Source organism: Atractosteus spatula, chromosome 13, assembly GCF_055471065.1.
Source record: "Atractosteus spatula isolate fAtrSpa1 chromosome 13, fAtrSpa1.hap1, whole genome shotgun sequence".
Taxonomy (NCBI): domain Eukaryota; kingdom Metazoa; phylum Chordata; class Actinopteri; order Semionotiformes; family Lepisosteidae; genus Atractosteus; species Atractosteus spatula.
In genome coordinates, this window is record NC_142718.1 from 11,612,199 (window position 1) to 11,635,924 (window position 23,726).

General features: G+C 36.3%; 1 protein-coding gene across 1 annotated transcript in view; it reads left to right on the forward strand.

The window, feature by feature from the left end:
• The window catches only part of LOC148821781 (contactin-associated protein-like 5), a 138,329-nt gene that overhangs the window by 94,388 nt on the left and 20,215 nt on the right, over positions 1-23,726 (forward strand). The window contains exons 11-13 of the mRNA XM_088930790.1: positions 3,592-3,748; positions 16,643-16,770; positions 18,292-18,462. Coding sequence (XP_088786916.1) covers positions 3,592-3,748; positions 16,643-16,770; positions 18,292-18,462 — 456 coding nt within the window. The remainder of the gene's footprint in view (positions 1-3,591; positions 3,749-16,642; positions 16,771-18,291; positions 18,463-23,726) is intronic.

Genomic DNA, 23,726 nt, shown 5'->3' on the forward strand with positions numbered 1-23,726 from the left:
TCATCAGTGCTATTTACTAAATAATGAAGAAGTGCTATGTTTTCTTAATTTACATAGGTGTTTAATTAATTCTAGTTGTAACAGGATTCTTATAATCATAGTGTGTAGGACACCATGGAAAATCATATATTCAGTTTTCACTTTTTTTTCTATTACACCCAGTCACACAGTTAAATTGGTGGGTGAAATGAAAAAAAAAAGTGTTCAGTTTTACAAGTCTTTATGTAAAATAAATTTTACAAAAATTGGAAGCAACCCTTTCATAGGCATTGTATGAACACATACTAAGTATTAACAAGTAAAGGTTTATTCCATGCTGAAAAGAGAAAAAAGGAAACAGTGTTTCGGCTGTGGAACCTTCTTCAGGGGAAAAAAAACTGCAGTAAGAATAAAAAAAACGTATCACTTTATTTTGTATATGTATGTTTCGGCAATGTATAAACCTGAAATTAGGATATTGAATATATATCTTGGGTCTCATTTTGATTAATTTATCATTTACAACTCATCTCAATACACTCAAGTGACTTAAGCGCAAAACACAAAAATGATCCAATATTTCCTGTTTATGAAGAAAATGATGTATTTCTTATTAGTCTGGACTAAGTACAGTCACTCATCCTTCTTGGATGTTCATATCCAACAGTTTCTAACCCAGCAAAACATTATATCCCTACACAGTCTGTCAATAGTAGTGTGCAATCTAAGAGATCACAAGTCATAACACTTCACTAAGATTGATGAGGTCCAAGTGTGATGGTACCACCAGGAATGAGTGCTGTAATGATTGATGACAACTTGACTGTGTGGCACCAGTATTAATCAAGTCCTGGAACTTCATTTGCTACCCTTCCTGCGACTCCTGGAATAACAACATTGCAACAGGACAAAGCATGTCTTAATGCTTTTTATGTTAACAAATTTCTTGAAATATGAAAATGCCCCCTACTCACCAGACTTCAGCCAAATTGAGCAACTGGGATTACGTGCTGCATCTAAGACTCTAAGACCAGTGAACAGGCACATCCTGTTGAATGAATTCCACAAGACAAGATCTGCAACCTGCAACAAAGCATTCATGCATCATAGATGTACTGCTTGCATTGCTTCCACTGGTGGCCACATGCACTCAGCCTTCATTGATCAACCCTGTAGGTTACAAATGTTGAAAAATACCTATTTCTGTTCAATAAAAGGTTTTTACTTCTTCAAAATACGTTTCCATTTCCCTAATACCTTTATGAAATTCATGCATTCTCCTATATATGATGAGCTACATTTTTGCTCAGTATACCATGCATTCATAACAGCTACACCTCCAGTTTTCCCAGTTTTTTAGGGTTCAGATTTTAATGGGCAAAAGCATCTGCCTAAATCTGAAAACATCTGCCAAAACCAAAATAATTGTATTTCAACCTTAAGTCCTCCCGATGCCCAAAGAAAAGTTTAGTTTCTACATAATCATATTTTAAATTATAACTAGGGGAAAAAATATTACATGGTCTGCCAGGTGGCCAGCAGTGTTTCAATTTTACTTTGATAGATAATGCACACATAAACATTACTGGGAATAAAAAAATTATGGGCATGATAACTGGAATTGATAAACAAGAGAATAATCATTGGAAAGAGTGAATTAAAAAATATATTGATTGACTCCTACTCCCTGGTTTACATAATGGGTCCATTCATCATCTGAATTTTACATAAGTCAGTCATTTATACTTTCTTAGCTGTTGTGTGAATACATATAGACAATTGCCATACCAATTATTAGTGATCCTCCCTAATTTCCCTAGCAGTATTGGTGAATGAAGAAGGAGAGACAGGAGAGCAAAACTGCAGGTTCTCCAGTGTTTATTGTCCTATAATGGTTTGTGCTAATCACAGAGAGGGGAGAACAATCCAGGTAGAGAGAGACAGAAAATCCCCATATTTATATAAAGGGAGAGGAATTAAATACTGTTAATGAAAAAAAAACCATTTTAAAACCCTATAATTAGAATAAATAAATACCAAATATAGAATAAAATGAATATACAGTACAGTAAATAAATTATATTGTTTAGTGCAAGCGTAAGAAAATATGCACAGTTAACTGCACATGTGAAAGCAAATTCAGACTAAAGTTTAAAACACAACCCTAGTGGAAACCAGATAACTCCATGCTATTCATCCATGAAACTTAATTTACCACACTACATGTTCTTTACGTATGTAAGGATAAAGTTTATGTGAACTGAAAATTTTATTATGGGACTCAAGTGAGGTTTTTACATAAATTTGAACTTAAGTACATTCTGACTTAACCCATGGACAGGGTGCATAAGAAGTTTAGCATTTTATATAGAAATGTTTTGTTGGTATAAAAATAGTTTCTCCTACATATGATTGGCTAGTTTGTGACAATTAGATTTATATGATTGACCATTGTTTTTTCATACCAGTTTAATCATCACCCTGAGCATATACATTCTGGTTAAAACCTTCTTTGCCCATTTTTGTTATCACATTGGGACTTTGAGGACGTGCGAAACACTGTTGCATGTCATTGTTGCATGCATATTTTTAGGCCTTATGTTTCACCTCCTTACATGTTACCAATGTCATACAATCCCTTAATCATTCAACATGATAAATCTTGACTATATATAGAAAAACCCACTCTGCTTTAGTCTTGGATTACCTTCATACACCTGTCTACTGCACTACTATATCAACTCTGTATTTTGGTGTGTAAATGAATAGTGTGGTCACACACACAAACATCTGTGTACTGTACGTAAGTATATATTTGTGCCTGACTTGAATATCCCATGTGTCCCATAGCCTTCATGTCGATCTTTCTTTTTCAAGCTTTTATTGTTCCAAGTGTGGTTAATACTTTTGTTGTTCAGATTATTAATAAGTACCCAATTTTATAGACACTTCTTAAATGTTTTATTTTACTCAGAATTTTCCACAGTAATTTTCAAGGGACACCTCCACAAAAATCCAAGATTATAAAAGCTGAAAATTATGTCATATGGTTAGTCACAAAATTATTTAAAACATTTGATATTCAAGATATGCATATGTTGACAATACATTGAAACTGCTAAAAAAAACATTTGAACAGCTTCCCTGAAACTAATTAGCCTATTTTAATAAAGTGTAGTGAGTATAACAAACAGGTACTACTTTAAAAAGAAACAAACATAGCCGACATGTGACAATCAAATATTGCAGCACCTACAGTCAAATTGTGTGTTGTGTAGAATGTTGAAGTCATCAGAGAGAAATAGTAGCCTGTTGTATTTGTAATGACAACTTATAGAAGCTGATTGGTTTGGCAGCCATATAAGATCACAACACTGGAAACCTCATACAGTATTATTTAATATTTTATATGTTTTTCTTAAGGGCAGCAGGCCATTCCCTACAATGTTTTGAAGGAATGTAAAGAAGAACAAACATGTTGGCTGAATCTGCTGTCCTATTACAGGAATCTTTATGTTTTCTGGTAAAAAATGTGTATATGTGGCTCTTTTTTTTAATTATGATAATGAGTTACTATGACTATTAACTGACTACAGGAATATTGTGTTTCAGATGGTACCCCGTTCTCGTGGTGGGTAGGCCGGACTGGTGAGAAGCACACCTACTGGAGTGGTTCTATGCCTGGTGTCCAGCAGTGCTCCTGCAGTCTTTTAGAAAACTGTATAGACATGAACTATTTCTGCAATTGTGATGCTGACAGAGAAGAATGGTAACAATGTCTCTTTTTTAATTTAATTATTGTTATATATATATAATGTTTACTTTTTGTTCTCTATTTTGAGTAAAATGCAATTCGCTGTTCAATCCAACTTGTGCTGATTTAATTGAATGTGTGACATCCTCCAAGAATTGTGTTAATACATCATCCTGTATAGCTCTCTGATTCTGAAAAAGATCCATTTGACAATCATCTATTTGACAAACAACTTCAGATACAGAATGTACCTGGACAGAGACACAGGAAAAAGACATTAGTAATTAGATATTTTATTTTTATTATATCCATGCAGTGAGAAAAAAGACTGAAGACATTAGTGATCTATGGGATCCATATTCATAAAGTGTTCTACTGTTCTTGGATGTTTTAAATCAGGTTTTACTCCCCTGCCTTTAGTTGTCTAAAGTAGAATAAAGATAGAGTGTTTCCTTTTAGATACTGTAACTGATGTTCATAATCATTTTCCATAATGTCCATAACCTGAATTGTTGAAGTTGTAAGTGACACTTTCTTATCTTTTGATTTTATATATATTGAGATGATACGTCTGGACTTCCATTAGCTGTGTCTGTGAGTGAGGAAAGATTAACAGGAGAGCAGAGCAGATGGGGAAGAGACCAAGGCAGAGAATGTAGCAGCACCTAACAGTCCATGAGGGAGGAAAAGAAAGGAATCTTTCCCGGTTTTAATAGGGTGAAGGAAATAAAAGAACAATAAAAAATATTTTAAAAGTATATAATTAGAATAATTAAACAGGAAATATTTCATAAATTAAATAAATTTAAAAGTATACAACACAGTAAATATATTAGAATTGACTTTCAATTAAATTACTTTACCCTACACTGTACTGTTGAGTAATTAAACACAAATTAAAATACACAGTCAATAATAAATAATAAAAATAACTTGTGTGCTTCCCTGACAAGATTGCAATATGAGTTCTTCATAATTTTCAGCAAACCTCATATTTCACCTTATGTGAGCAAAGCTAAGTGAGACTGGAGTGTACAATACAGCCAAGATGGAGATCACATTAGGCATTACACATTACACATTACTCCAAACTATACTTCCACAGAAGCAACTTCTCTGCATGATCTTTACACATGTAATTTAAACTCTACTTAGAAAAGTTTATTATGGGACCCATGGAAGGTTTTAATGTAAAGCCAATGCTAGTGCAAAGCAAGTCTTGACCAGGGAAGAGGATGTATTAGATATTAACATTGTCAAGAAAGCTTTTTGCTTGTCAGGGAGCCCCAATCAATTTTTCTTATGTTTTTTTTTGCGTCAAGAACTTAAGATAATTCAGTGTCATAAACTGGAAATATTTCAGTTATGTTTCCTCTTATAAACCTCACCGTAGGGTACTTATTGACAGAAACTATAGCAAAATATTATAACATTGGATCAAAGTCAGATGTCACAAGATTTCCTAGATGTTCTTTTTCAGAAATGGTGTACTCATATTAAAGATATGTTTACTGTAATCTTTATTACCAAAATTATAAAATGTTGAAATAACATTAGATAAAATCACATGTATTTTGGGTAATGCGTTATGTATTTTCTTAATCTAAGTGCATCTTAATCTTAGATGACTAACATCCAGGGATGGTAGTTCAGGGCTCTGTTTTTCTGATTTTGCCATACTAGGTTGGCAGTGATATTATCAACACTCTGATGTCGACTATTTAGCAACTGTATTTAAAACACAGGTTTCTGATCTAAAGATCCACTTCTGTTTTAGCACCATTCACATAGTGAGTTTTCAAAATGGAATGGAGCAGTTCCCAGTTCCCATTATTGGACCAAATAGTTTAAAGCTTTGGTACAACAGGAATGAGTTGTAGAGAGGTCAAGGATGTTTATTTTCAAGTTCATAATACATAATTGCTTCTGAAAGAAAACAAGCAGTCTGCCTCTGTTTGCTGAGCACACACACTGTCAGGCATTGGGTCTTGTTCTTTCTGTTGCTTGATTTATTTGTTTTGTCTGTACTTGTTTTGTCTGTAAATGGTGTTATACTGTAGCTTACTTGGTACCATCTCAGAACTTGCCAACTATATTTGTGTCTTTAATGACACATTCAGTTAAAGAGCACATTGCATCTACTTAGAAATCCATGACCAGATATCTCCCATTTAACTCTTTCTGTTCTTGTTTTTATTGTTGGGGTTCAGATCTCCAGAAAGCATGAGGGTCACGTTTACTTACATTCCTATAGTTAGATTTTTTTATCTCATCCTCTGGCAGTGATTACTAGGCTAGATGTCCCCTACAGTATTGTATCAGGTTCTACATGAACATATGCAGCTCTGTTAGAAAATCTCGACTGCAAAGTAAGCAAGCTTAAAGACAGATCGTAACAAACTAACACTGGGATTATAGGCTAACCAGAGGGATCTGAACATAATTACTCTACTGGAATCCTGAATAAAGTGATCCAAAATGGGGAATCTAGCTCTGGCACAAATTAATTTGTTCATTTATCTGGTGCACGGGATAGACGGAGGTCACTCTTCTAACCATGTTTGCTCAGTAGAAATACAGTTTGTATTTCCATCCAAATTAGATTGATTGGTTGAATCATTTGGGATATTATTTTTTTAGCTTTTGATTTGCTATCTCTTGGGAAAAATCTATGCATCACATTCTAATTCTCTTTAGCTCTGTCTCATTGCTTTACAGCCTGCTTTTCTGAAAACTGAAAGTTTGGTTTGGAATTTGGTACATTTGGATATGGTTAACCCATTCCTTGTGAGGAAAGTTAAAGCCTCCCCAAAATAAATTATTTTCAACACAAAATAAATAAATTAGTTTCAACATACAGTGATCAATTATAATTAACTTCTGCATTTGTTGGTTACAACTAATTGTATACCTTTTAGAATGTTTTTGATGGGTCTGACCATCTGACATTCTAATACTGTAAATTCTTCTCTCTTCCCTTCACTATTCCTGAGCCTGAATATATTTTCTATACAGTGCTACATCTTCCCATCATCTCTCTTTGCTATCTCTTGTGGAACAGTGTGTATCCTTTAATATTACATTCATCTCTTGTTTTTGGTTAGTAATTCCAGCATGATCATTTCTTTCTAATACACAGTAGTTGCTTCTATCTTATATAGATTGTTTCTAATTCTCCCCTACTTTTTCTGTGCTAACGGTATAACTTCTATTCATTCCTTTCTAATTGAAATTCCTTGTGTATACTTGTGCGAAGACAACTTATACCCATTTCATTTACATGTAATCTTGTAACATTTGCATAAATGACCTTTGCCATGGAAAGGTTTCCAATGCCTAAGAAAATCTTTAACACACCATGTCCCCACCTATCTGTTGTGTTGACAGATTCACATGTGGTTGTTTTCCTTTGATCTGTGATAATAAGTTTCCCAAGAAAACTTATTACTGCTGGTTATGGCATATTTTTCAGTTAGTTACCAGTGTATTTTAGTACATTCCATTGTCACTTGTGCCAACAAGGATAACAAGGATTTGGCTGTTAGATGCCTCATCTAGGAGCTTGTCAGCTGTGGATGATATCAGCCACCTTAGCTCCAAAGAGACCGCAAACAGTTGTCATCACATGGTCTATGATGTAAATTTCAGTTGTAGTGTTCCAAAGAATAAAGTGTCCAACAACCACCACTTCTATTTTTGTATTTTTGGTAGTACTGGCAGAAGATATCAAGTCCATTGTTTATGATTTTTGATCAGCAATAGTGATGTTTGACCATGAGCTCCCATATCTGATTCTAGGTGCTTGACCGGTTCAAATATGGATTGTGATGTGATGTTCAGTGGTATTATATGGATAGGCTAATGAAATTGACTTTTGTCCAGAAAATATTAAGTAAGTTTATGGTTTTTACTGTGGTAAAAACCATAAACTCCATTTTGGGGTCAGCAAGGAGAACATTCAGACCTGGTACTCGCAGTCCCTCAGCAATGGCACTGCCAGTCAGCCTGAGGAACATAAGGTCTAATGGTGGTCTGGAGGTATGTTGGCGCAGTCTCCTTGAAAGCCCTGTAGGCTAGCACCACGACTTTGAACCTAATCTGCATTGCAACCTGAAGCCCATTTAGAGAGAAAAAGAATGGGGAAACATTGTGATACGTGCAGGTCTTACCAGAAGAAAATTGCAGTAATTCAGCCATGAAATGACAATTGATTGACCAATGAGGTGAATTGAATAGGTAGTCAGGAATGGGTGGAAATCTGAAGTAACAAGTCACAAATGAAATGCAGAGTCAGGTATCATCAGTGTAGCAAAGATACAAAACATGATAAAATATGATGTACCAAAGCAACCTGGTGTAGATAAAGAAAAGGATGGAAAGCAGCAGAGAGCCGTGATGGACCACTGATGACAAGTTCTGTGATGGAGAAACTGTATCTGTCAATGACACTTTACTTCACTTTAGGGTCTTACCAAACAGTGCCAGTGAGGCCAAAAGGGGCAAGAGTGTTAAGGAAGATCTGGTGATTTACTGTGTTACAAGCTTCAGAGACACCAAAAAGAGTCAAAATAAAAGAGAGTAGTATTTATAAAAGAATGTAAAGTCTCTGTGACAGACAGGAGGCAAATGGCTTGAAGTGGGACTGATGTGAATCAAGGAGTTCATTCTGTGAAAGAAACATGGAGGATTGGTTAAATACAGTGGATTCAAGTTTTTTGGAAAAGAGAGACGTGTAGTCTGTAGTTCTGACAGAGTAATTTAATGAGGGTTTCTTATGTAGGAGTGTGACACAGGACACAGTAAATAAGGAGGCATTGAAAATGCAAGAAATTATTTGAAATAGGTTAGTGGAGGTAGATTAAATCAAAGGACAGGGGACAGATCAAATTGAAATGTAGTAGGACAGAGTGAGAGAATAGGTTCTGAGACATTAACCTCAGAGATAGGGATGAAATAGTAGATGGTTGCCTCAGTAGCAATCCACTGTTTGTTAAACAACTTAGACTGAGATAAATTAGTTACAGAAAGTGGTGAACAAGGATGGAGAAGGGGAGACAACTAGGTTTAGTAAAGAGGATATAGGTTTCTGAGAGTTGGAAGTAACAGTTTGTGTTCTGGACTGGCAGTAGTTGGCTTTGGCAGAGGTAACAGAGGTGGAGAAGGAGGTTAAAAGATTTTTGTAAATTGTGAAATCACAAAATTTCTAGTTTTAAGCTATCTCTTCTGTGCTGTACGCAGCTTGGTTGTAAGTGTACAAAATGCATCCCAAAGGCAAGGAGAAAAGGATGGTGGCCTGGAAAACAGAGAGAGTCAAGGATAGTAGAAAGTGTGGATATGAGGGTAGTGATGGCATTATTTAAAGACTTATAGGCATGTGTGTTTTGATACCACAGAAAAGCATGTTTGTTTTGATACCATAGACTGGAGCATGTTTAAGGAGGTCTGTCATGCTCAAATGAGCTCATAATGACCTTACTGGCACAGTAACCTCACATATTCACTTTTGCGAGAGTGCATGCATTCTTTGCAAATCATTCATTGTCTACAATAACAATAGGCTTTGGTTCAACAAGCAAATTAAAATCCTATGGGAAAAGCAGAACAGGGTTGTCAAAAAAGGAGACGAAGCTAACTTAAAATCCAGCAAATATGAATTCCAACATGCTGTAAAGAGGGCCAAGACTGAATAAAACAAACTGCTCCAGCTGATGATTCCTCAGACAAGCTAAATGAATTCTACTGCAGGTTCAATGCAGAAAACAGCATGCATTGGACTGCTTCTAGACAGCCAGTGGATCCCCTCCAGCTCAGGAGCACAGGAGCACAATATAAGGCGATTTCTCCACATCTGGGCATGACCTTGTAGCAACATCTACACTGAAATGTTGTGCCACTCACCTTGCTCCTAACTTTACAGTTAATGACTACAGACCAATAGCCTTGACCTCTTTGAAATTTTATGTACGGTACAATTTTCCTGAGGTTCCATGATATATTTCAACATCTAGAAGCATTCACCAAATATGCCCAGGTCCTATGTATTGACTACACATCTGAATTTTAACACAATTATCCTTCTCAAGCTTTAGAGATGCAAATTAATCATGTGTTATTGGCAACTGGATTTCCATTCTGATAGGAAGCAGGTGGTGAATCTGAAGGATTGCTTCTCTAAGCTTCTCAACTTGAGCAGAGGTTCTCCTCAGGGTTGTGTCTTATCACCTAGGCTTTACTCTTTGTACACAAATGACTATTTTACATTCAGATTCAGTCAAAATTTTGAACCTTGCTGATGACACTACTATCGTAGGGCTCATCACAAACAATGATAATAATTAATACAAATTCCTTACACTTACAGATGCAGCCATTCAAAGTTCGCGGTACAAACACGTACCACAGGCATTTCCCTACGTCATAACGCGTCATACCGCGGTACGTGCTTGGCTGGCCAAAATGACCAACAGGGGCACTCGTGGTGCGTTGGTCGGTCGTGGAAAGATTTAATTATTTAATGTCTTTACTGTGCACTTTTTAATCCGCTTAGTATTGAATATTTATATGGAATTTTACAACTAAAGGGAATTTTTAGTAGCTGAGCATAAAAAGAAGAGGAGCATAACGCATCTGAAGGTCATAAACGATATTAATTTAGGAACATAAACATATTACTGTATGTAAACTGTACTGTATATGGCTGGTCTTGGTAGTTTAAAGAAAAAATACACACCAGTCTTCCATTTCTCCCTAAGCATTTTAAGCATCAAAGTTTTATGAAACAGTCCCCAAATATGCGATTGCTGTATAGAATGAATTTTAATTTTAAAAAATTAATTAACACGAAAATTAAGCTGTTTACGTTCCTCCACCTGAGAATATAGTCACTCGTTGCTACGCAATGCAGAAACACAGCCACAAGTAACAAGCAAAGAGAGGACATTAGCTAGCCAATATGATAAAGGAATAAATTATTTTTTTGTTTATTTCTTTTGAACATTTATTTGAACATTTCCATTGATTGTACAAGCACTTGGAAACTGTCCAATCCCTAGTTCGTCAGGCATTTTCTTTTATACTCCAGGCATGCTCCCACCGGTGCCGGTCTGTGTCTTCTAGGATATAACACCAGCGATTTGTTGTTAAAATTGGGTTTCCAATAACGCCGCAGCAAACTCTTGTTTTTATGTCCAACAGACATAATCTGCCTTGCTTTTAACCGAGCATTTAATAATTTCTTAAAATGAAAATGATTTAAACTATGAGACAGAATTCTGGGGTGTGCGTATACCAGAGATTATGGCACAGCTTCAGAATGGTGATTGGCTGACACCATCTGACACCCTTCCGATTGGGAAAAAAGACCTGCTGATCTGTTCTACATACTAGGAAGACAACAGAATATGATTTTTTCTATTCAAAACGTGTATTTTAAACATTTAATTAAGAAGTAAAAACCTTACAGCGTACACAGATTTCTAAGATGATCAGAAGGAAGAAAAATCACCCGTGTTTCGCGCAATCTACCTGAATGCCCAACTACAGTATCTGAGAAGAACCACAATTGAACTAGTGTTGATAATAAGAGAGAGAGAGTCCCCGTTACTACCATTTTGATTTAAATCGCAAATGCGTGTTTAATTAAATGTCTTTTTTTATTCACAATCAGACAAATGCAACGTAAATCGTTATCTTTGTCTTCTAAGTATCTTAATAAACTTTCAGCATAGCTTTCTCCCCGTTTAGATTTATTTTTCTTGGGATTTTGGGATCAAACGTGGAAGGATTAGATTGTAATCGTTTTTATTTTTAAAATCCATTTAAGAAAAGTGTAATCTATACTAGAAAGCTGTATTTATTTAATACCACTTGATACTTATATTAATGGAGTTTAGTTGATACTGTTTAACCTTTTTAACTGTATAACAGCATTGTACACATGCTTAAAAGAGAAGAGAGAAAATGCAAGCGTTCTTCAGGTGTGAGGGTCTTCTGCTCAAAATGAAACGCTAAAATGTAATGTAGGCTCTGAACGGGTTCAACTATGATTTGGGCTTGATTGAGGTCAGTACCTTTAACCTAAAATATATATGTTACCTTTAACATAAAATAGTAGCTCCGCTCAAGGGCGGCCTTACCCCCTTTAGGCTGCCCCACTCCAGTTTCCCGACGGCCTCCAGAGTTCCCGGGGCTCCAGCACCCGGCACTCCCGGGCGATGTGCCCCCTCTCCCCACAGTGGTGGCAGATGACCCGCCGTCTTCGCACCCCTGGCAACGCTGCGCTGGCAGTCTCCTCCTCCCCATCTGATTCCCCTTGCGCCGCCTTCGCTGCCCGGCAGGGAGCGCCCCTCCGTTGGTGCCCACCGGTCTCCTCGAATACGGCATCAGCCTGCTCAGCCAGTGCCAGGGGCTGCTCCAAGGAAACCAGCGCGGCCAGCATCACGTGGCGCTGCCTCAGATAGTTGGCCATTCAGGTAGATTGCCAGGCGAAACGATTAGTAAATATATTTTGTTAAAGCAAGTCAGTTTTTTGTGACACATAAAAGACATATTGTGGCATTATTATATAGTGACTCAGACACTTGTTGAATACAGACATCTTCCTCCTGATCAGTTTAGAAATCCGTGTATGCTGTAAGGTTTTTACTTCTTAATTAAACGTTTAAAATACACATTTCAAATAGATAAAATCATATTCTGTTGTCTTCCTGGTATGTAGAACAGATCAGCAGGTATTTTGTCCCCAATCAGAGGCACACCACATCACAGATCTGCCACACACGCCTCAGGATGGTGACGTCACTGCCTTTCATATGAATCCTTTCATATGGAAACATTTTGACACTGCTCTTAACAATCTTAGGAAGATCACAAGATCAGCCTGGTTTTTGCCGAAGAAAATCACGCCAGAGAAAGTGAAGTACTGTAGCATTAACTATCAAAGGTGTTTCGCAGACGTTGGCATAGTACGTAATTCAGGCTTGATGAACTCTAAGAATTAATAACCCTAATTAATCGAATCCCAGGTGTGAGTTCATAAAGCCTGAATTACGTACTATGCCTACATCTGCAAAACACCTGACCATCTGCTCGAAAGATTTCAGTGCTTTGTGTATATTCTAATCGCAGTGGGGGCAGGGTGTGTGAGGACAGGTTTGGTTGAAATTGCTTTGGGGATCTGTGTTCTTCACACCTGAAACATTTTCTCTGAAAGCGTTTTCTTCCCAGTTTAGCTGATCTTGTTACAGCATGTTACTACTGTTACTGACCATATTAAGTTTAAGTGCTTAATGCCATTTTTTTTACCACGCACAAATATTCTTATGTCTATATCTTCGCAAGGGAATCAGTGCAAATTGTAATGCTAATTAAATGACCGCGGGCACTTTCCACCCCCTCTACATTCTCAGAGTAGAATAGGCTAACCTTCTAATTAAAGACAGTCCACCCTCCCCCATGGACAGGAAAAGTGCCCACAGGCAGGGCAGGTAATATGGTCGGTAACGGTAAACAGTAACATGCTCAGAAGGAGCACGTAAAAACGTTTCCGAAATAACCACATGTAAGACTTTGATGCTTAAAATGTTTAGGGAGAAATGGAATACTGGTGTGTATTTTTTCTTTAAACTACCAAGACCAGCAATATACAGTACAGTTTACATAATATGTTTATGTTTCTAAATTAATATTGTTTATGAGCATATGAAAGGCATGGTGAATAGGAGATTCTCAAGACTTACTTTGTATGATTGGAAACGTGTGATCGGATCAACTAAATGCTGTGGTGTTACTTTTTGTTGATGAAAAAATAAAGTCTTTTCATTTAAAATGACGGTTACAAATAATGTGGACCAGCGTAATACTTTGAGTTTACAGCTTGTCCAAGGTCATTCATTATTAATGATATTAGTAATATCTTCGGTAAAGGCTTTGATGCATAAAATATTTCTGCATAATTAAAATATTTATGATAAAGGTAGGTTGTGTACTTTTGCCCAATTGAGCAATCTTGCTTTCATAAAATATACCAACTTTTTAATGACTGATGATTTATAGTTTATCTAGACAACAACCCAAGTCTGCATTTGGTTCTAAACTTTGACATTCTAAACCTTGACAGGATATTCACTGGTGGTGTCCCAGTGTGACAGGCATGATACAGTTACCAAATTACAACCACCAGATCAAATGATTTTCTTACTTCCTGAGGGGTCCATAGTGCATCTCGGTGGTCTGGCACTGTTTCATTTGGAATCAGATTGATATGAGACCGAGACTGAGATTGAGATTGTGGATGTCTTTCACGGTACACTGTTGAGCTGGATAACATAGTCCAAGAAACAATGAGAAGTTGATAACTTTTAGGAACCAACCAAATAAAATAATTTACAATCACACAGACTGATTCTAAATATACAACATGCAATTTGTTGATAAAACAAAAACATGCATAACAACATAATAGAACATTTATCTGTGAAATGATCTCCTGTGAACATGAATGATGATCGTTCACTCAGGGATTACTAAAATAAGAGTTAATAACTTCAAAGTGAAAATACGCATTGATTAATATGTATTACAGTCTAGCCTTTAAGTTTTGTTAGTCTCATATAGTTAAATCATATTAAAATTCTCTGACATAAGTAAATATCCATTTACTATCATGATCTAAACTATGCATTTGTAATAGTTCTCTCAAAAATGATATGAATAACAAAATTTAATATTCAAAGATTTGTTGTCCAGATGTCCTTGATGAGTTTAAACTTTGCATTGGTAAAAGCTGGCTAGGTTTCTGTAGCAGCTTCTATGTGCTAGGATGATCTTGACGCAGGAGAGAGAAAGAGCTTTTGTTTTGCTTTGTTTAGCAGCTTGTATTGGCCACAGGCATCTCTGCCAAAGGAGCATCCTGTTGGCTTTGGTCTTTAGAACAGCCTGGACACAGTTTGTCTTCTCAAGGATCACAAGGATCAAGGTAGACAAAAGGGTCATTCAGTTTGTTCCTTGCTATATCTTTTTGTTCAGAATATTCTGGATCTTGACAAAAAGAATTAGTTCAACTGTCTAATTACTTTGATCAGGTGAAAATAACAGTGGGTTCATGAACACAAGATTTCTTCTGTTTCAGGAAGAATATCTTAGACAGAATTATGCAATTTACTGACTCATTCTCTTGGTCTGGCTTCTTGGAGAAAAGTTTAAGTCCTGACTTGGTCTGTTTGCAGGCATGTGGTCATAAACATCATTTGGCCAGTTTAGAGAGAGATTTTCAAGTCAGTGAGTTATCTGGAGAAAAATTATTTGTGTTCTAGATTATATGGGGCAACATCACCAGTTGGTGATTGGCCACGATGCTATCAGGTTTGGTTCTGGTACCCACTCTACAGATCCACAATTGGTGGATCTTTCTTTTGTGTGATTGATAGTGATCTTTGACCTGAAACAGGCTGAAGACTAGCTGGTGTCCATTTGCGATATATAGTATTACATTTATAGCTTGATACAATTTTACAGTATCTCTTATCAGAAGGGCCTCTTAGCCACATTCCTATGCATTTAGATAGATGTACTAGGCTGCTTGGTCAAAGCACAGAAGTCTTTAACAACACTTAATTCTACGTGAAGCATTAGGCCTTGTCCCTTTAGTATTATCCTTGTTTTTATGTATCAGTTCTTCATACTCGCTATAGCTTGATAATTCATGTATCGAGCTGCCATCTGTATCCACGCAGACTCTCATGTATTTATCCTGAATGCCTTTATGTACACATTGATTTATGCATCAATAAAAGCATTCTGTGTGTTGTGAATCCTTGTCAAGGCTCCTTGTTCAGCCAATTGATTCCTAATAATCAAACAAACTCATGCAGTTTACTGTTAAAACTATCCATTGTGTCAGTAAAATCACAAAACCCCTACAGTACCCAGAGATGCTTATCTCTTTATGCATTTTTGTACTTCCTTGCTTTATTTTCTAAGTCTATAACATTTAACTCTCTCATATTAGGATATTTTGGACTTTCTAAATTTATAGGTTGTCTAACCACTCAGTGCATAATTGGCTTGGAGGGCATAACGGATTGGCTTCTATACATTTCTGTTAGATGCTTAAAGCAAAACGTAATGTTTAAGAGAGGCATTTTGAAGGTTACAGATGAGAATATTTCTTGGGACAGTATTAAGGACCAAATATTTCTATTCATTGAATGTATCACTTAAATTTTGTTTACAGAGTGCATTCTATGCCTTATAGACATTATCACATGAAACATGTCTGAAGCTTATTATGTATGCTTTGTTCATGTGGCACTATGAGAAACATTTTGACATGTTTTGAGACTTTTCCTTTACCACTTTTCTTAACATGAATATTTCCTTCTGTCACCTTGTTGTCTTGCTAGATGTTGGCTTTAATCTTGGTATGTCACAGCAGCAGAAACAGATGTTGGTACTGCCCTGGAAGGCTCTGCTTTCTCTCATTTGTCATCATTGGATGCTATACTATCTTGACGTTATTTATATAAATTTCTCCATTGCTCAGAACCTGGTGACTTGCATTACTGCTGCCAAAATCTGAGAAATACTTATTGCATTTTACTTCTGTTGTAGCTGACGTGTTTTAAGGAATAGTCATTTGGAATACAGCACTTCTGATGGGTTGTACTTTGTTCTAACTTCTTAACTGTAAATGACAGGGTCAAATAAGAAATACAACTATTTTTTGCTTAGTCTTTGTCACTTTTTTATTAAATCTGCGTCAGAAAGTGAAATCATGAAGAATATGAAATGTGTCAAAGCATAAATGAGACACAAAGAAAAATCAACATCTACAGTATATTGTCCAAACCTGTCTAAACTTGTCTCCTCCATTTTTGAGAAAATTACTCTAAATCTTTGATTTATTTGCAGGGCCAATGACACAGGCCTCCTCTCCTATAAAGATCACTTGCCTGTGAATAAAATTGTGATTGGCGACACAAGCAGAACTGGTTCAGAAGCAACTTACAGAGTTGGACCTCTCTGCTGCTATGGTGATAGTGAGTGGATTGCTGTTTTAATAGACACAAAAGAAGCATGAACAAACAATTTATTCAACATTTTTCATAATGAATACATAGTTATTTTCTTTATTTATACATGGTTATTTTATTTTAGTTATTTTCTTTATTCGTTCTGCAGTTTTTTGTACATTCTAATTTAAAATTAAAACAACATTTTAAAAAAAATGTTTCTTTCTGCTGTTTTGGTTCTTGTCAATAATACTTCAAAAATAATTTTAATACATTTTAAAAAATGGGATTCATTCGTAATATACTGTATGAAGCCTCCAGATTATTACAAAATTAATTATGTTTCAAAATGAAAGGAGAAAAGATGGATCACAGTTAAATTAGATACAAATCACATAATTAAATGGTTTAAAAAATAACTGAACGCTTTTAATAACAAGGTGTTAATTATAAAGTTAATTCTAAAAATGAAAAAAATAGAAAACAGAACATGGAAATTTTAAAAATTTAAATAATTGCATCTTAAAATATGTTCATTTTAGACACAAACGAGGTAATTTGTTAAATTGATTGTTTTTTTTTTCAACTGTTATTGTATTAAAGCTAATAAGATTACTAACACCTATGAAGAGGGATTAAATTTGGTTAGACATGGCACAGTGGCTAGCATTGCTGCCTCACAGCGCTAGGGCCCTGGGTTCAATAATTGTCCTGAGGTGCGATCTGTGTGAAGTTTCTTCTCCCTGTGTTTGCATGGGTTTCTTCCAGCTGCTCCAGTCTAAAACATACTGGTAGGTTAATTCGTTTCTGGGAAAACTGGCACATTTGTGAGATTGTGTGTTTGTGTGCCCTGTGATGGACAGGCATTGTGTCCAGGGTGTAACTTCCTAGCACATGTTGCTTGAAAGGCTGTGCCTCCCACACAACACTGTATTGGACAAGTTAGAAGATGAATGTTAATATTTTAATTAATCCTTTTACTCTATCCAAAATTGCATAGTTCTGTATAGGCCATTGGAGATTAAGAGATAACAATCTCACATTGTAGACAAAAAATCTTAATGATTTGAATATGTTGTCTTAAATGTGATATTTTTATCAGAAAAATATAAACACTGGTTGTTTTATTATAGTGTTTAATATTAAGAGTTAATTAATCCTCTCTTAATGCTAACGAGAAAATAAATACATACTGTATCATTAAACTACTGAATATCTTCTATGTATATATAGCTTTCATTTGCTTTACAATCATTCCACTCTATCACTGTTGTGAACCTAAAGATTTTTAATAAATATAATATAATTTTATTCATATTCTAAAACAGATACTTACTGTAGTTCCTTATATTATATATGTATATTATATATTTACAATATGTACATATAGATATTATATTTAATAGCAGTGTTAAATATAATTCTATTGCAAGTTTACAGCAAATTTCTTCATTGTATTTGTTTTGTTCATTGTCAGTGACAATAAATAGGTTCATAAGTATTGACCTACAGTAAAAACTAAGTGTTTTTTATCCTTCATTCTTCCAGGAAATTTTTGGAATGCAGCCTCCTTTTATCAGGAGTCTTCTTATCTTCATTTTCCCACGTTCCATGCAGAACTCAGTGCAGACATTTCTTTCTACTTCAAAACTACAGCTGAAAATGGGGTGTTCCTCGAAAACCTAGGAATCAAAGATTTCATAAGGATTGAGCTGAGATGTAAGTTAAACAAGCTGACCACAATCTGGTTAATATGTAATATGTTGTTATTTACACTTGTTTTTCTTGGCAACTAAATACATCTTACACTGTGTAAATATTTGTTGCTTTAAGTAATTCATAAAGATTGTGCAGGGCCTTAACAACAGATGTTTCTTTAAATAAAATAATAAGAACATTCCATTACTGTGAGATTAAAATTACTAGGTATTGTTTTTTCTTGATAGGTGTATTTTCTCATGAAACAAGGAAAGCAATAGAAGAGGTGAATGGAATGCATTGACATTTATTTGTAAAATATATTGTTCACTGCTAAGATTTGTAATGTTATAATGACGGCGAGGTGAAAAACAGCCGCGTCTGACCGAGAGCTCACTGGCAGGTCTCAGGCAGTGGTAAGGTGGGAAACACTGCAACAAAAAAGGGGAGCCAAAAAAGAAAAAAATACACAAAAATAAACCTAACACACAGGGATGCAGAGCGGTAGTGGCAAGGAACAGAGAAAGCGCTGAAACACATACTGTAATCAAGTGCAAAAAGATTGAAAAAAGAAAACTGGCATAAAAAAACTATGAGGTAGCCAGTCCACAGTAGCTCAATTAACGACAGAACTCTGAGTGAAGGGTGAGGGAAGTATTTAAGGAAACTGGAAGTAATAATGAAATAATAATTAAATAATAAATTAATTAGTCACCTGTTGTGAAAGTCTGCACGAGGGTGTTCTAAGAGTGCCTGAAGGTATGCTGTCATGCGTATGTATACAGGACCAATGACCAAAATTCGGGCATGACAGCTACTAAATTACAACAGTAGTTTTCTTGAAAAACAACTTCTATTCAAAAAGAGTGAAAAAACAATTATTGCTTTTGAATTAATATATAAACATTATACAGATGCAGCCATCTAGAATGTGCATCAAAATTCACATTAGCAGTATGCCAGCTGCAGTATACAGCACTCTCTTCCAGCATACTGAATTTAGTTCTTCACTGCCCAAAGAAGACTGACTTATAGTGTTTAGTTGTTATTGAAATGTTAGCTTCATTTAATCTTTTTTCTCAGTTTAATAATCGTGTATCTTGAAAATATAACATTTTATATTTTATATAACGCATAAAATGGATATAACATTTATATAACATATAAAAGAATAGCTTTGGCTGTAAATTTTTCTGAAAAGGGATTTACATGCTAAGGATGGAGCCTGGATTGAAACTATACCACTAAAGGATGCATGGTAATTTGAAGTAGAGCACTGTAACATTCACATATTGGAAGCCTACTTTTTTAAATCCACTTAATATGGAATCATGTAACTGAAGGGAAATACTAGAAGGGGAAAATAAAAATAACTGATGTATAATACTTTTTCTGAATGATATTAATGATATTAATTAGTGAATATAAATATAAAATATTAATATAGCTGGTAGTGGTAGCTGAAAGAAAATAAGGTACAAAATAGTATTACGCTTAAACTTCTGAAATTTAATTGCTGCAGTTATTTTGGTAAAGTTTTGACTTGCATGTTTTAACTACATTTCCCATGAGCTCTTGCTGTCATTATTTTTGTAAATCTTCATCATGCTTATTTTAAACTAAATGTTCCCATGAACACTTAGTAAGGTTCAAATTAAAAACAATAAACAACATACTGTTTACTTGAAGAAACATACTTTATGTACGTAATTATAAACCACCAGGGCTAGGCAGGACCTGCAGGACACAAGGAGGCAGAACCATGCATTTTTGTGTAGTTTTTTTTTTACCAATCAGCCTTCTTCTCCCATGTTATTTTGGAATGATCTGTTCCTTCTCAAACTGATTATCTTCTTAATTACATATCCTCTCAGATATTAAATGATTTGTTTTCCTCAAGTTTCTTGCACATTTTAGAATCCAATTATATTAATTTGAAATAATTACTGTTGTCAACTATATAATTATCATGTCAACTGTGTTATACTCTTGCCAAATATGTCAATAATTAATGTATTTGACTAAAATTGTATATTAATTACATTTTGTTTAGTTTGTATTACCCAAAAAGAGGAATATTATTTAATTTGCTCAAATTGATTAAAACATTCTTGTTAAATGCTACTTTTGTGAGAAAGATGTAGTACCACAGTGTTTTTTTGTGATTTCATATTTAATAGATGTTCCTCTTTAGATAAAACACTTAAAATATAAATGGGTCAAAAGAACATCCATGATTTTATCCCTGCTCCAAAACATTGCCAGCAGTTAAAAGCTGTTAAGTTGCATGAGATGTGTATTTATCATGCAAATCAGCCCATTGTTACGTTATGTCAATTGACAACAGGTTAGAGAGATGGAGCTACAGTCTCCTGCTTCTCTTTGTACACTGCTGACTCTGCAAGGGGAATTAAGTAGAATCTCTGCGATATATGTGTTGGTTTAATTTCCTTAGAGGTTTTGTTATTGTTTTTAAGTAAATGGTGCAGAAATGCAAAACAGAAATGTATAAAAATATACCAGTTTAAGAATAAGTAATAGGTTTATTCCATGCTGAAAAGAGAAGAAAGAAACACAACATTTCGGCCATGGAGAACAATATTTACATATTTTTTTAATATACAATATGCTGTTTTTTATATGTTTATATGTTTTCACTTTTGTGAAAGTTTTTGTTCAGTCATTTTATTCATATAGTTTATTTTTTACATATTTTGGACCTTTTTGTTTCAGTTCTTCTACAAGCAGTTATAACATCAGTAATTGTAATTATTTGTAGTTTATATATAATGTTTATACATATGGAGCATTGCAAAAACAGGGAAAAAACAGGAACTGACTGAGCAGATTAACTTGTAAGTGATTTCTCCAGAAAATACCTGAGTGGTTGGTATAATTAGAGGCACATGAATTATTTTTTCTCTGGCACAGCTTTGTTGAAAAGAATAATAACCCAGGCACATTTGGTTAAGCAATATTTATTAACAATTAATAGGTTTATTCCATGCTGAAAAAAAGAAGAAAGAGAACACAACGTTTCGGCCGTGGAGCCTTCTTCAGGTGTGAGAGAGACAGGGCAGTAGGCAAAGGTAAAGTAGCGGGAGAACAAAGGTTGGGAGGGAGGAGGAGTGAGAGGCGGGAGCAGGGGACAGAAAGAGAGGCCAATCAAGAGGTGTGAAGTCAGAATGGGTGCAGAGAGGTGTGAAATGAAACTTCCAATGAATGGAGAAAATTTAAAAGAACGGTAGTCTGTCGTTAAGGGAAGGGAGAAGGTGTGATCCTAGCTGCAGAATAATTTTAGTTTCGGTGGTCTTTCTGATGTATGAGTTTGGAAAACCGTCTTTGAGAACACAGACGGAGAGATTAGAGTGGTCGTGGCCGTCAGAGGTGAAATGAGAAACAATGGGCTTGGAGAGATCTTTAATCTTTACAGCCCTGACGTGTTCTCTGAAACGGTCTCCGAGTCTCCTTCCTGTTTCTCCAATGTAGATGGCTGGGCATTTACTGCAAGAGATACAGTAAACAAGGTTGCTGGAGGTACAAGATGCTGTCTGGGTGATCCGGAATTGTCCTGAGGGGCCTTGAATGAGTGTGGTGGTGGCTGTGTATTTGCAGGTGATACAGCGAGCTCTGTTGCAAGGGAAAGTGCCTGGTGTGGATGGTTGTTGAGGGCGGTCAAGGGAGCTGTGAACAAGGAGGTTACGCAGATTAGGTGGTCGGCGATATGAGATAATAGGGCGATCAGAAAAGAGGGCCCCAATGGAGGGATCATCCTGTAGGATGGAAAAGTTGTGGTTAATGGTCCTGGGGATAGGAAGTGTGTTAGGGTGGTAAGGAAGCACCAGAGGAATGCGGTTGTTACGGCGGGAGTTCCTGATCGGGTTGATGGTCCGGGGGGTGTTTTTGGCTCGGGCAAGGGCCCTGTCAATCACACTGCTGGGGTATCCTCTGTTGATGAAAAATGAGTACATTTCGAGGGCTTGGTTCTCGAAGTCGATGTCGTCGCTGCATAATCGTCGTAACCTAAGGAACTGTGAAAAAGGAAGAGAGTTTTTAGTGTGGTTGGGGTGAAATGAGTTGTACAGGAGGTAGCTGTGTGAATCCGTGGGTTTGTAATAAACTGAAGTGGACAGTCGGGGGTAGTTGATAGACAAGTGGATGTCTAGAAACGGAAGAGTAGTGGAAGATATGTTAATCGTATATTTGAGGGACGGGTGGAAGTTGGTGAAATGGTGCAGGAAGAACTCAAGCTGATCGTTGGAGCATGTGGCGGCACCGACGCAGTCATCAATATATCGTTTGTAGAGGTCAGGGACATAGCCAGTGTAGGAAGCGAAGAAGCGTTCTTCTACCCAGACGACAAAAATGTTGGCATAGCTGGGTCCCATTCTGGTGCCCATGGCAACTCCACTGACCTGTTGGTAAAAAAGATTATTGAAAGAGAATGCGTTCAGTGTGAGGACCAATTCTGCAAGGCGTACCAGGGTGTGGGTGGGTGGATCAAGCACTGTGCGTTTGTCCAGCATGTGCTTGAGTGCTGTAAGGCCGTCATTATGGGGAATGACGGTGTACAGAGATGTGATGTCCATGGTAAAAATGTAGCATTCGGTACCCTGAAATTGGAAATCATTAAAAAGTTGGAGCGCGTGGTTGGTGTCTTTGATGTATGAGGGAAGATCTTCAACCAGCGGTCTCATGAGGCTGTCGAGAAAGGCTGAGATGTAAGTAGTTGGACAGTTACATGCTGATACGATGGGGCGTCCAGGGGTGTCCGGTTTGTGGATTTTGGTTACCAAATGGTATCCACCATTTCTCTTCTTATCAGCAGTAATGAGCTCCCCCAGGAGGCAAACCGGCTCATCATGGAACATCCACAGGTATCTCAATTTTACCTCCTCCCCAAAATCCACAAACCGGACACCCCTGGACGCCCCATCGTATCAGCATGTAACTGTCCAACTACTTACATCTCAGCCTTTCTCGACAGCCTCATGAGACCGCTGGTTGAAGATCTTCCCTCATACATCAAAGACACCAACCACGCGCTCCAACTTTTTAATGATTTCCAATTTCAGGGTACCGAATGCTACATTTTTACCATGGACATCACATCTCTGTACACCGTCATTCCCCATAATGACGGCCTTACAGCACTCAAGCACATGCTGGACAAACGCACAGTGCTTGATCCACCCACCCACACCCTGGTACGCCTTGCAGAATTGGTCCTCACACTGAACGCATTCTCTTTCAATAATCTTTTTTACCAACAGGTCAGTGGAGTT